The 14,141-nt window shown below is 45.7% G+C and overlaps 1 protein-coding gene across 1 annotated transcript; it reads right to left on the bottom strand.

Annotated features, from left to right (window-relative positions):
* Positions 1–9,958: 9,958 nt before the first annotated feature.
* Positions 9,959–12,118, bottom strand: FAM200A (family with sequence similarity 200 member A). Its single transcript, XM_021671668.2, is given in 2 exon segments — positions 9,959–11,451; positions 11,453–12,118. Coding segments are annotated over 2 exon segments (1,719 nt in total). The 5' UTR covers positions 12,067–12,118; the 3' UTR covers positions 9,959–10,346.
* Positions 12,119–14,141: the final 2,023 nt, after the last annotated feature.

Genomic DNA, 14,141 nt, shown 5'->3' with positions numbered 1-14,141 from the left:
GGACCAAAGTGAATTAAGAGTTCTGGTCCCAGCCAGGGACGGTGGCTCATGCCTGTAATCCCAGCACTTTGGAAAGCTGAGGTGGGTGGATCACGAGGTCAGGAGTTCAAGACCTGCCTGGCGAACATGGTGAATCCCCGTCTTTACTAAAAAATAAAAAAATAAAAATTAGCTGGGCATGGTGGTATGCACCTGTCATCCTAGCTACTTGGGAGGCTGAGGGAGGAGAATTGCTTGAACCTGGGTGGTGGAGGGTGCGGTGAGCTGAGATTGCACCATTGCATTCCAGCCTGAGCAATAGAGCAAGACTCTGTCTCAAAAAAAAAAAAAAAAAAAAAAAAAAGAGTCCTGGTCCCAGCAGTATGTGTGCTGACTCCTGGGTACCCCAGAAATAGGCCTCTCCTGTAGAGTGGTGATACAGTATGAGTTTCAATTTGCATTGCAGTTGGGATTGGAAGTAATCAGTCATGAGCAGGCAGGCATGAGGTCCCCATAGCCCTGCCTTGCAGGAAGGTCTGGGTGGGAGTTTTGAGTGGGAAAGAGAATGACATGCATGAGAAAGTTCCCCTGAGCCTGTTTGCTAGGGAGAGGGAGTGAGTGCTGTTGGGCACTGCTCAGGCCCTGCTTCTACTGACTTGCCTGGCTTACAATAAATGCCCAGTAAATATTTGTTGACCATATGTGTCATACACTGTGGTGCCCTGTCCAGACCCTTCTACCAAGCTGGGACCCCATCCCCAGCTGCTCTGAGTTTGGGCCGCAAGTGCTCACAGCTATGCTTCTCCAGAAACTGGAGAATCACCCTTGGGAGGTGGGAGCCATCTCACCCAAGAGTCACCTCTCCACACCCCAACACCTAGTTCATTTGACTAAAGCACGGAAAACTCCAAGGTGCTATGACTGCTCTGGCACCCATGGATCAGGCCAAGCTAGACTTTATCTGAGCCTACATCCATGCTCAGCTCTCTCCCTTCTCTATCCTGTTTCATTCCTTCCCTCAATGGCATTTCTGAATAAATATGCTGTCAATCATGTGGCTCTGAATCCCTGTCTCAGGCTCTACTTTAGAGAGCCTGATCTAAGACATTTGTTGCCACGAGTGGTCCTAGGAAGCTGCTGTGAGAGAAGATTGTAGAGTTGGTCACTCACCAGGAGGGAGTGAGGACCCCCATCACTGTTAATAGTCCCTGGCATGTAGTACCTGTCCAGTCACTAAGTCATTCACTTGTGGGAGACTGGGATGCGATACAGGTGGAAAGCAATGTATTGACTTGTAGAGGTTTGGGACAAACAGGAAAATAGGATTATGGAATTGGGTGGCTCCTGCTGAAGTCACTGACTCCTTGAAGAGAAATGACAGGGCAAATAACCAATTGCTAGGTGTGTATCAGAGGACCTTCTTGTTAGCTTTTTAAATGTTTTATAGACAGGGTCTTGTTCTGCTGCCCAGGCTGGAGTGCAGTGGTGCAATCACAGTTGACTGCAGCCTCCACCTCCCAGGCTTAAGTGATCTACCCACCTCAGCCTCCTGAGTAGCTGGGACTACACACACATGTCACCACATGTGGCTAATTTTTTTTTAAAACATATTTTTGGAGAGATGATATCTCCCTGTGCTGCCCAAAATGGCCTCAAACTCCTGGGCTCAATTGATCCTCCAGCCTTGGTCTCCCAAAGTGTTGGGATTACAGGTGTGAGCTACAGCTTCTGGCCTTGGAGTAATTCTTTTTTTTTTTTTTTTTTGAGACGGAGTTTCGCTCTTGTTACCCAGGCTGGAGTGCAATGGCGCCATCTCGGCTCACCGCAACCTCCGCCTCCTGGGTTCAGGCAATTCTCCTGCCTCAGCCTCCTGAGTAGCTGGGATTACAGGCATGCGCCACCGTGCCCAGCTAATTTTTGTATTTTTAGTAGAGACGGGGTTTCACCGTGTTGACCAGGATGGTCTTGATCTCTTGACCTCGTGATCCACCCGCCTCGGCCTCCCAAAGTGCTGGGATTACAGGCTTGAGCCACCGCGCCCGGCCCCTTGGAGTAATTCTTGAAAGCTTAGAAGAGTCAGTGGCCCACATTAAATGAAGTAGAGATGACAAAACCATGGTGGACTTAACAAAGGGATCCAAAGGTTCATACATACACAAACTAGGATGGAACTAGAAGATGAGACCAAACAACCTACCTTCAGTTATATTCCTCAGGAGGGTCTGGAGAGCATTCTGTTTACTGAGGTTACAACGAATGCCCTCACTGGGGGGGCCATGAGCATCACTGAGAAGCTTGGTAGTAGCTATCCTCATTTGCAGGGGCTGGTTATTACATTAACAATCACCCCAGATCATTCACATTGCAGCCAGATGTGCAGCCGTGGGCATGTGACCATGGGGACTGTTGGTCCTAAGATAATATATAGAGATAGAGAAGAGTTGTTTTGAGACAGGGTTTTGCTCTGTCACCCAGGCTGGAGCAGTGGCATTGTTACAGCTCACTGCAGCCTCAATTTCCTGGGTGCCAGCGATCCTCCCACCTCAGCCTCCCAAGTAGTTGGGACCAGGCATGTGCCAGCATGCCTGGTTCGTTTTTGTGTTTTTGCTAGAGACTGGGTTTCTCCATGTTTCCCAGACTGGTCTTGAACTCCTTAGCTCAAGCAGTCCACCCATCTGAGCCTCCCAAAGTGCTGGGATTATAGACATGGGCCACTGGACCAGGCTATTTATTTTCTAGTTTTGGTAGAGATGGGGTCTCACTATGTTGCCCAGGCTGGTCTTGAACTCCTGGGATCAAGGAATACTCCTGTCTCTGCCTCCTAAAAATGCTGGGATTACAAGTATGAGCCATCATGTTTGGTTCATACCCTCTTTAAACCAACAGCCATTAAAAGGTGCTGTCTTTAATAGGCAGAATAAGGCTGGCCACTGTGACTCATGCCTGTAATCCCAGCATCTTGAGAGGCCAAGGCTGGATTGTTTGAGCCCAGGAGTTCAATCTGGTCCCAGTTACTTGGGAAGCTGAGGTGGAAGGATCACTTGAGCTCAGGAATTCAAGGCTGTAGTGAGCTATGATCACACCACTGCACTCCAGCCTGGGCAACAGAGCAAGACCCTGTCTCAGAAAGTAAATAAATGAAGCAATGGGATGGTGTTTCAGAATTCTGCAGCATTGTGCCAGTTTCCTTAAAACATTGGGGTGGGCCAGGCACGGTGGCTCATGCCTGTAATCCCAGCACTTTGGGAGGCTGAGGTGGGCAAATCACGAGGTCAGGAGTTCAAGACCAGCCTGACCAACATGGTGATGCTCCATCCCAACTAAAAATACAAAAAAATAGCTGAGTGTGGTGGTGAGTGCCTGTAATCCCAGGTAATCAGGAGGGCGAGGTGGGAGGATCGCTTGAAACTGGCAGGTGGAGGTTGCAGTGAGTTGATATCTTACCACTGCACTCCAGCCTGGGCGACAAGTAAGACACCATCTTAAAAAAAAAAAAAAGGAAAAGGAAAACATTGGGGTGAAGCTGAGAGCAAAGACTTTCAACAATAATTTTTGTCTCCTTAAAAATGAAGTCCTGCTTCAACTTTGGCTTGAAGCCAAACTATGCCTCTCCTTACGTATAAATTCATGTTTTATATAAATTCATATTGGCCATCCCTTATCAGGATACTAGCCTCTTTTTGACAACTCTTTCAGATCTGTTTGGTGTGATTAGATAGATGCAAATTATAAGTGGTCATAAGCTGTGTTCTCTTCTACCCTCCAGAAGGAATTAAGTCCCAACCCCTAGTACCTCAGAATGTGCCCTTATTGGAGATAGAAGCATAGCAGATATAATTACTTAAGATGAGGTCGTTTGTTCGTTTATTTGTTTGGGACAGAGTCTCGTTCTGTTGCCAGGCTGGAGTGCAGTGGTGCAATCTCGGCTCACTGCAACCTCTGCCTTTGGAGTTCAAGCGATTCCCCCGCCTCAACCTCCTGAGTAGCTGGGACTACAGGCATGCGCCACCATGGCTGGCTAAGTTTTTTTATATTTTAGTAGAGACGGGGTTTCACCATGTTGTCCAGGATGGTATCAATCTCCTGACCTCATGATCTGCCCACCTCAGCCTCCCAAAGTGCTGGGATTATAGACATGAGCCACCGTACCTGGCCCTAAGACAAAGTCTTACTGGAATGGGATGGGCCCCTAATTCAGAGTTACTTATGTCTTTATGAGAAGCTGACTGTGTGGACACAGGCATACAGGAGAGAAGGCCACATGATGGCAAGGGCAGAGACTGGGGTTATGCAGCTACAAGCCAAGGAATGCCAAAGATTGCCAGCAAACCACCAGAAGCTTGAAGAGCCAAGGTTTCCCTTGCAAGTTTTGGAGGAGCATAGACCTGCTGACACCTTAGTTTCTGACTTCTAAACTCCAGTACCGAGAGACAATGTATTTGTATTTTTTATTTTTTGAGACAGAGTTTTGCTCTTGTTGCCCAGGCTGGAGTGCAATGGCATGATCTCGGCTCACCACAACCCCCGCCTCCCGGGTTCAAGCAATTCTCCTGCCTTAGCCTCCCAAGTAGCTGGGATTACAGGCATGTGTCACTATGCCTGGCTAATTTTGTATTTTTAGTAGAGATGGGGTTTCTCCATGTTGGTCAGGCTGGTCTCGAACTCCCAACCTCAGGTGATCTGCCCACCTCGGCCTCTCAAAGTGCTGGGATTAAAGGTGTGAGCCACCGCACCTGGCCACATTTTTATTGTTTTAAATGACCAGTTTGTGGTACTTTGTTACAGCAGACCTGGAAAATGAATGCACAAGTGTATTCTGTTTTCTGAATATTAGCATATTAAATATTTATTGCTTTTGAGATAGAGTCTCCCTTTTGTTGCCCAGGCTGGAGTGCAGTTGATGTTATCTTGGCTCACTGCAATCTCCGCCTCCCAAGTTCAAGCAATATTCTTGCCTCAGCCTGCCAAGTAGCTTGGATTACAGATGCCCATCACAGTGCTCAGCTAAATTCTGTACTTTTGGTAGAGATGGGTTTTCACCATGTTGGCCAGGCTGGTCTCAAACACACACCTTTGGAGTGGTGGTTTCTCTCCTTTGCTGGGTAGAGTTGCTTATGATCAAGGAAATCTAGTTTTTTTGTTTTTGTTTTTGTTCGTATTTTTTTTTTTTTTTTGAAACAGGGTCTTTCTCTGTTACCCAGGCTGGAGTGCAGTGACACAATTACAGGTCACTGCAGCATTGAACCTCTGGGCTCAAGCAATCCTCTTGTCTCAGCCTCCTGAGTAGCTGGGACTATGGGTGCATCACCAAGCCTGGCTAATTAAAAAAATTTTTTGTAGAGTTGACGTCTTGCCGTGTTGTCCAGGCTGGTCTTGAACTCCTGGCCTTAAGTGATCCTCCCATTTTGGCCTAAAAAAGTACTGGAATTACATGTGAGAGCCACTGCCCCCAGCAGAAATCTTTTTTTTTTTGGAATTATCTGTCACATCATTCTTGAGATGTGGGTTTTCTGGCACCTTAAAAGATGAGGACTCCACTAAAATCTCTTCTCCCATGCATGACACTCATAAGGTTTATTTCTCAGGTAGATTCTATAATGTAAAATTAAGCTAATGCTGTGGCCCAAACTTTCCCACCTCTGGGATTTACAGGTCTTCTGTTCTGTCTACCACAAATGTCATGCTGAGACTGGAAGTCTTTTCACACCCATTGCACTGTAGGGTCTCTCCTCAGGTGGATTCTCTGGTGCACAGTGAAGCATGAGCTTGACCTGAAGCTTTTCCCACACTTGCTGTAAGGGTGGAATTGCTCTTCAGTGGGGCCACCTGGTGGTGATGAGGGCTGAGCTTGGCCTGAAGCTTCTGCCACTCTCACTATATGTTACAATTTTGTTTCAGTGTGGATTCTTCCATGCACCATCCCAGTGGTGCATGTAAAGTGCTCCCACACTCAAGGCAATGATAGTACCTCTCCCTGGTGTGGTTCATGGTGATGCCTGAGCCAGAACTAAAGCTTTTCTTGTACTTGCCACATGTTTTAGGCCTCTCCTGGGTGTGCACTCCCAGCTCTGCTCTGGCTGGAACTTTTCCCACATTCTTTACACTGGTAGGGCTTCTCTCTGGCATACCATGTTAGCACATCTTCACATCGGACCTCTCTCTCCTGATCACCTCCTCCTGGCCTTGTCCACCTTGCAAACCATGGCCAGTTTCTTGTTTGATTTCTCTTCATAATTTCCTGGCAGGTATTTTTTCACTGCTTTCTGCCTTGAAGGCCTTTTTCTTCTTCACGTTAGAATCCAAAGGCAAAAGTAAAAAGTGAAGGTGCTAGTCTTGAAATAGGGTGTGGAACTGGGAAGAAAAATAACTGGAACAATTAGATTAAGTGCAAGTTTCTTTGAATGACGTAATTTGCAGAGCTCAAAGGCAAAGCTAGAAGGAAGGTAGCTTTGGGTGACTCTTTTGAAATGACCCCTAGCAAGGTCTTTTTCATAGGTTTATATGGACTTTTTTTTTTTTTTTTTTTTGAGATGGATTCTCTGTCACCCAATCTGGAGTGTAGTGGCATGATCTCAGCTCACTGCAACCTCTGCCTTCTAGGTTCAAGCGATTCTCCCACCTCAGCCTCCTGAGTAGCTGGGATTACAGGCGCCCACCACCACACTCAGCTATTTTTTTTTTTTTTTTTTTTTTGAGATGGAGTCTCCATCTGTTACCCAGGCTCGATCTTGGTTCAATGCAACCTCCACCTCCAAGGTGGGAGGATCTCTTGAGCCTAGGAGTTCAAGACCAGACTGGGCAACAGAGTGATACCCCACTTCTACAAAAAAATAACAAAATTAGTGGGCTGTGGTGGCACATGCCTATAGTTCCAGGATGCTGTGGTGGGAGGATTGCTTGAGCCCAGGAGATTGAGACTGCAGTGAGTTGTGATCATGCCAACCTGGGCACCACAGAAAGGATCTATCCACACACCCACCCACCCCCGAACCTGCACCAAAAAAAAAAAAAAAAAAAATGTATAGCCTTACATAAATCTTGGGCCACTTCAGTTAGGGAGTGACAGTCCTACGACTAACTTGGGTCTCCTGACTCCCATCCATGGGACTTTCTGCTAATGCTCACCTTCTAACTCCAGTTCCACTTGTTTCATGTCAAAAACTCCAATTTCAGCATCTCCAGGTTGGGGTCCAGGCACCTCACCACCCCTTTTGCTTATGTCCCGTGCTCCAGACTCCATGCTTGCCTGGGCAAAGCCATTGGGCAGTATGGGCATGTGGGGCACCCAGAGCAGATGATGCACATGTTCACTGCGCCAACTGCATGTGCTCAATGCTCGCCTGCAGGCCTAGCCACACAGAGTGGGTATGGGGCACTGGAGTCTTTTGCAAAACTATAGTTCTAGCTCTGGATTTTCTGCAATCATGACTGTGGCCAAGCCAGGGGCACGAGCTCCCCATGGTGTCCCGTGAAGGGTAGGCTGGGTCTGCCCTGCAACTTGCCATACTGGGCTGGTTGGGACCAAGGACCTGGAGGAGAAGCGCCCTGCATCCTTGGTGCGCCCACTCCCAAGGCCTTTCTTCCCCAATTCAGGAAGCAGCCCTGAGTAGTGGTTTGCACCTGGGTGTGGGTTCTGTTCTGTGGCCCAGACTCTGTCTGCAGTCTACGAAGGAGCCACCTAATACTGGGGGTCTGTGAGCTGGAGTGCCTGTGACAGGGGGTCCCCAGCTCTGGGTAGAGGAAAGGCTTGGGCCTCAGGCAGGCCCAACATACCCTTAGGTGGTCAGTGTGGGGACTGCAGTGTGGGGCTGCAGAAGACCAAGGAAAAGGAGAAAGGGTCAATGAGCAGCTACCCCTGGCTCTCTCTGGCACAGGAGCACCAACCCCTGAAAGTGGATAGAAGCACTTTAAGTTTGAAGTTTAGAAAACTACAGGCTTCACCTTGTACCCCAGTGAATGGCTAAACTAGCAAAGTGATGGCCATTGTCTGATGTGTCCCTCACCATGTTTTAGGTATTTTTGAGGCAACATTAAAAATTAAGATTTCAAGCCAGGTTCAGTGGCTAACGGCTATAATTCCATCACTTCGGGAGGCTGAGGCAGGAGGACCACCTCAGGCCAGGAGTTCAAGGCCAGCCTGGGCAACACAGTGAGACCCTTGTGTAAATAGGGGTAAATAAAAATGATGAGATAGGAAGATTGCTTTGAGCCTGGAAGAATAGGCTGCAGTGAGCTGTGATTGCACAGTGCATTCCAGCTGGATGATGGAATAAGACCTGTGTCAAAAAAAAAAAATTATAACACCATCATTGCTATCTTCTTTCTTGTGTCCTTTTTTTTTTTGAGATGGAGTCTTGCTCTGTTGCCAGGCTAGAGTACAGTGGTGCGATCTCGGTTCACTGCAACCTCTGCCTCCCAGGTTCAAGTAATTCTCCTGCCTCAGCCTCCAGAGTAACTGGGACCACAGGCACCCACCACCACACCTGGCTAATTTTTGTATTTTTATAGAGACAGGGTTTCACCACGTCGGCCAGGTTGGTCTTGATCTCTTGACCTCGTGATCTGCCTGCCTCGGCCTCCCAAAGTGTCGGGATTACAAGCATGAGACACCGAGCCCAGCCTTTTTTTTTTTTTTTTTCAGATGGAGTCTCATTCTGTTGCCCAGGCTGGAGTGCAGTGGCACAATCTCGGCTTACTGCAGCCTTCACCTGTGGGTTCAAGCGATTCTTCTGCTTTAGCCTCCCAAGTAGCTGAGACAACAAGCACCCACCACCACACCCGGCTAATTTTTGTATTTTTTTTAGTAGAGATGGGTTTTGACCATGTTGGCCAGGCTGGTCTTGAACTCCTGACCTCAAGTGATTCACCCACCTCAGCCTCCCAAAGTGCTGGGATAACAGGTATGTGCCACCGTGCCCGGCCACTTGTGTCCTTTTGAAAACAGGGGAAGTGACAGAAATATCCCAATAGAAGGCCTCAATGTCTCATTAGCTGAATTATAACACATGCCCATATCTAAAAAAACCCAGCATAGTGTTAAACTGAGACTGGTATTAAGACTCACTTCTGGCTGAGCATGGTGGTTCACGCCTGTAATCTCAGCACTTTGGGAGGCTGAGGTCAGGAGTTCAAGACCAGCTTGACCAAAATAGTGAAACCCCATCTCTACTAAAAATACAAAAATTTAGCGGTGCATGGTGGCAGTCACCTGAATTCCAGCTACTTGGGAGGCTAAGGCAGGAGAATCCCTTGAACCCGGGAGGTAGATGTTGCAGTAAGCCATGGTCACACCATTTCACTCCAGCCTGGGCAAAGAGAGCGAAAATACCATCTTGAAAAAAAAAAAAAAGAAGGAATAACATGTAGCTTGAAAAAGAAAGAAAAAAAAATTAAAAACAAAAAAAGACTTACTTCCTGGAATTAGAACAAAAAAGGCAAAGCACACAGTGAGTAAATGAATGTCAATAAGGCTCTGATGGAAAAGAGAAAGCAAGGTGATGGCGGTGGACAGGGAAACAGATTTGAGTATAAAAATAAGTGTTAAGAGAACTATTTAAAAAATTATTTTTGAGACAGGGTCTCTCTGTCGCTTAGGCTAGACTGCAGTGGCATGATCATAGCTCACTGTAGCCTCGACTTGCTGGGCTCAAATGATCCACCTCAGCCTCCCGAGTAGCTGGGACTACAAGTGAGCACCAACAAGCCTGTCTAAATTTTTGTATTTTTTGTAGAGAGGGGATTTCAGTGTGTTGCCCAGGCTGGTCTCAAACTCCTGGTCACAAACAATCCACCCACCTTGACCTCCCAAAGTGCTGGGATTACAAGTGTGAGCCACTGTGCTGTCCTCTTTTCAAAATTCTTGACAGTAATTCACAGAAGAATATATATTTTATATCATCTTGTACACATACACACATTTATGTAACTGAAACGAGTTTCATGAAATATACCATGTAGGAAAATAAAAACCTAGTTAATTGCAAATGTAATTTTATTAACATGTTAATACAACATACTGCAAAATCCCTTAAAAAGTACAGACACAATTTTCTTTTTTTTTGAGATGGAATCTCACTGTTGCCCAGGCTGGAATGCAGTAGCATCATCTCAGCTCACTGCAATCTCTGCCTTCCTGGTGTAAGAGATTCTCCTGCCTCAGCCACCCTAGTAACTGGGACTGCAGGCATGTGTCATCATGCCTGGCTAAGTTTTGTATTTTTAGTAGAGATGCGCTTTCACCATGTTGGCCAGGCTGGTCTTGAACTCTTGATCTCAAGTTATCTGCCCACCTCAGTCTCCCAAAGTGCTGGGATTACAGGCGTGAGACACCATGCTCTGCTAAACACAAAATTTTGTAAAGATTTTATTTAATGTGATGGGTGTGCTTGTCTGTTCATAAGTTCTTTCCAGTCAGGAACACATGAAGATAATGCTACCCGTATGTCTGGTGCACTATTGAGCCTATTTCTTTTCTTCATTTTTAATCGTGTCAAGATTGAAAATCCTAGTTCACACAAACAAGTAGTTGTGAATGGTAGTAACAGCAATATACTCTTCCTACTTAGCAGTGGAAATTCATCTTTAATCTTAATCCAAAATGCTGATAAACTTAATGTCTTATAATAATTCTTTAGTGTGAATGATGAACTGAGCTGCAATAATTCATTCTCTTCTTCAGGCTCCAAGTTTAACTCAATTATTGATTCTGGGTTTTGAAAAGCAAATGGATCTTTCATCCAAATATTTTTCTTTAATGATTCAAATTTCTCTTCTGGAAAGTAATACTTAAAAGTTTGAGACAAAGAAGTGAGATGCAACAATATCTCTAACTTTATTTCTTTTAAGCAGTCTTCATTAATAATGTTCTCTTCAATGTGTTGCAATAATGTTGGAAACATATAGTAGCTGGGGTGATTACTTTTAAGTCTTGCTTGCCACAGCAATAATGTTTTTTGGAATCCTAGAATATGTTCAAGATACTGAAATATATCATTGTTTTTCCCCTGTATTTTCAGGTTTAATTCATTAAGAATGCTAAAAATATCACTTAAATATGCCAATTTTGTTACCCAGGTATCATCTTCAAAAATACTTGCCAAATGAGATTGCTTTTCAATGAGAAAAATGTAAATCTTGTTCCTGAGTTCATATACTCGGCTCAATACTTTTCCTTGAGAAAGCCAACGAACTTCGGTATGAAACAATAAGTGGGTATGGTTAACTCCAATCTCTGAACAAAATACTTCAAGAAGTTGGCTATTCAGTGAACTTCCTTTAACAAAATTAACAATTTTCACTGCATTTCTCAATACATCCATTAGACTTGGTGAAATTTCTTTGGATACCAAAGCTTCTCGATGAATAAAACAGTGATTCCAAAGAGCATTGTTGTGGGTTGCTTCTAACAATTTTTCAATAAGTCTGCTATGTTTTCCAGTCATATTTGCTGCTCCATCACTTGAAATTCCTTTAGTGTTTCCAGTATAATTTATACTGACCAACAATGCAGTTTTCTAATTCAGTAAATAAATCCAATCCAGTTATGTGTGAATTTAAGTTTAAACAACATAAGAGGTCCTCTACAAAATCATCTTGCCACACATATCTGATATAAACCAAGAGTGTTGGACCACTTGCAATATCAGTGCTCTCATCAAGTTGGATGGCAAAGTCTACACCAGACTGCAGCCGTGTAATAAGCATTGCTTCCAAATGTTTTGCAATCGTACAGATTCGACGAGATATTGTATTATCACTAAGAAGTATAGTTCTTAGTTTATCAGCTGATTTATCATCAAAAATTGTACGTACCATATCCATACATGCTGGAAGGATAATTTTTTCAGCTGCGGTGTGAGCCATTTTCTCTTTTGCCACTCTATATGCAACTAAATATGATGATAATAAGGCTCTCTCATTCATAGTTGTAGAGCAACTGAGAATTTGTGGTGATGACTCTACTTTGTTTTTTTCCTTTTGAAAATGGTCTTCTTCCTCTTCCTCCTCCACCTTCACTATCACAATGCCTTTCATCTCCTGGGTACCCCGTGGAGACAAATATATAGTATCCCTTGATTCAGGAGTCATTATTCAGGTTCCAGGAACTAGCTCACTTGATCCAAATAGGGTCTGTTTTGTAGGGCTGTGCTTTGTGACCTAGGTTTTATAAGATCAGGTTTTACTATCCTGCAGGGTAGAAAAATGTAAAAACAGTATTAAAAAGCAACATGGTATTGCTGGGCTGCTAACAATGCATACAAAGCAATTCACTACATCTAGTGGTGTGACGTGGTAACTGATGAGTAACTGTCATTCATGTTGCCTGTGTGTCAGGGAGATTTGATGTATTATATATACCACTAATTTAATACCCAGGGAAAAGTTATGAGGTTCACATGATTACTATTCTTATATTACAGGTGAAAAAATAGAAGCTCAGAAAGATTATATGTGCCTAACAACCCACAGTTTAAGTATGGAACCAGCACTCAAATCCAAGTCTGAAACCGATGTCCTAAATATGTTGCTGCACTGCCAACTCTAAAAACTGATCTGGTCATTCTTAAAAATGATCACCAAGGGCTGGGCGCAGTGGCTCACGCCTGTAATCCCCAGCACGTTGGGAGGCCGGGGCGGGTAGATCACCTGAGGTTGGGAGTTCAAGACCAGCTTGGCCAACATGGAGAAACCCTGTCTCTACTAAAAATACAAAAAATTAGCCTGGCATGGTGGCAAATGCCTGTAATCCCAGCTGCTCAGGAGGCTAAAGCAAGAAAAGCTTGAATCTGGACAGCGGAAGTTGCAGTGAGCCGAGATCTTGCCACTGCACCCCAGCCTGGGCGACTCTGTCGCAAAGCAAAACAAACAAAAAAACAACCCTAAAGCCTTGAAACTGAAAGCAAAAGGGTGCAGTATAAATAATCTTTTCTTTCTTTTTTTTTAATTTTTAGAGACAGGGCTTCACCATGTAGGCCAGGCTGATCTCGAATTCCTGACCTCGGGTAATCCAACCGCCTTGGACTCCCAAAGTGCTGGGATTACAGGCGTGAGCCACCATGCCCGGCAATAATCTTTTCCTATTGCATCCGAATCACTTATTTATTCAGTAGGCTTCAAACACTTTTTTTTGGTTTGTTTTTGCGACAGAGTCTCGCTCTGTCGCCCAGGCTGGAGTGCAGTGACGCAATTTCGGCTCACTGCAACCTCCACCTCCCGGGTTTAAGTGATTCTCGTGCCTCAGTCTCCAAAGTAGCTAATATTACAGGCGTGTGCCACCATACCTAATTTCTGTATTTCTAGTAGAGACAGGGTTTCACTATGTTGTCCAGGCTGATCTTGGAACTCCTGACCTCAAGTGATCTGCCCGCCTAGGCTTCCCAAAGTGCTGGGATTACAGGTGTGAGCCACCGTACCCGGCCTTCACACTAATCGCTACCATAATGGTGGTGGGTTTGAGGGTGAACATTATCTGCGGACACGGGCTTAACAAGCCCATCCTAATAATAATAATAAAAAACCTGTAAGGCCAATGACACTTGGTATCGTGTAAGACTGCCCGAATTTTACAACTCGGGGTACCTAGGAAACCAGAAAAGCCCTCACCAGAAGGAAAACCAGTGGGGACAACTGGGGAGCACAGATAATCTGACAGGGATCATTCTGTCTGCGCGTCTTTGGGGTGAAAATCCAGGACTCGGAGCCCAGAAGGGACACGCAGACCGCCTCTCCCCAGTCCCAGGAGTGTCTCATTCCAGTCCGGAAACCAAAACTTTGTTCCCTTCCCACCTGTACCCAGCGACGCCTCTGCTGGGAGACAGCGCTTGCCACCGCTGAGGCTGGCGCGACCCGCTTTCACTCCGTCCGGGGCGGTTGTGGCGAGGGGATTGCAGGACACAGCAGTGCACGTCCAACTCTGTCCCCACCCGGAGAAGTCTGGGGTGCTGGGATTGAAGGGGTTGTGACTTTGGGGACCAGGCCCTCTGGACGTCAGAGCCCAGGGAAAGCGTCCCAAAAGCCGGAAGTGCGTCACACCCGCTTTCCGGGGCTGCGCTCCGCTTCGGGGTCTTCTCTAGGATCGCGGGAGGACTTTGCATCCCTGTATAGGGCTCTAATCTCGGGTTTGGGGATCTTGCTCCTCAGCTTGTCCGCTCCGAGAAGGTGCA

The sequence above is a fragment of the Aotus nancymaae genome, unplaced genomic scaffold, assembly GCF_030222135.1.
Source record: "Aotus nancymaae isolate 86718 unplaced genomic scaffold, 86718_ANA_hifiasm-v0.15.2.pri h1tg000015l_0, whole genome shotgun sequence".
NCBI classification, from domain to species: Eukaryota; Metazoa; Chordata; class Mammalia; order Primates; family Aotidae; genus Aotus; species Aotus nancymaae.
Note: the sequence above shows the minus strand (reverse complement) of the source record. Positions and strands in the feature narration are given on the sequence as shown.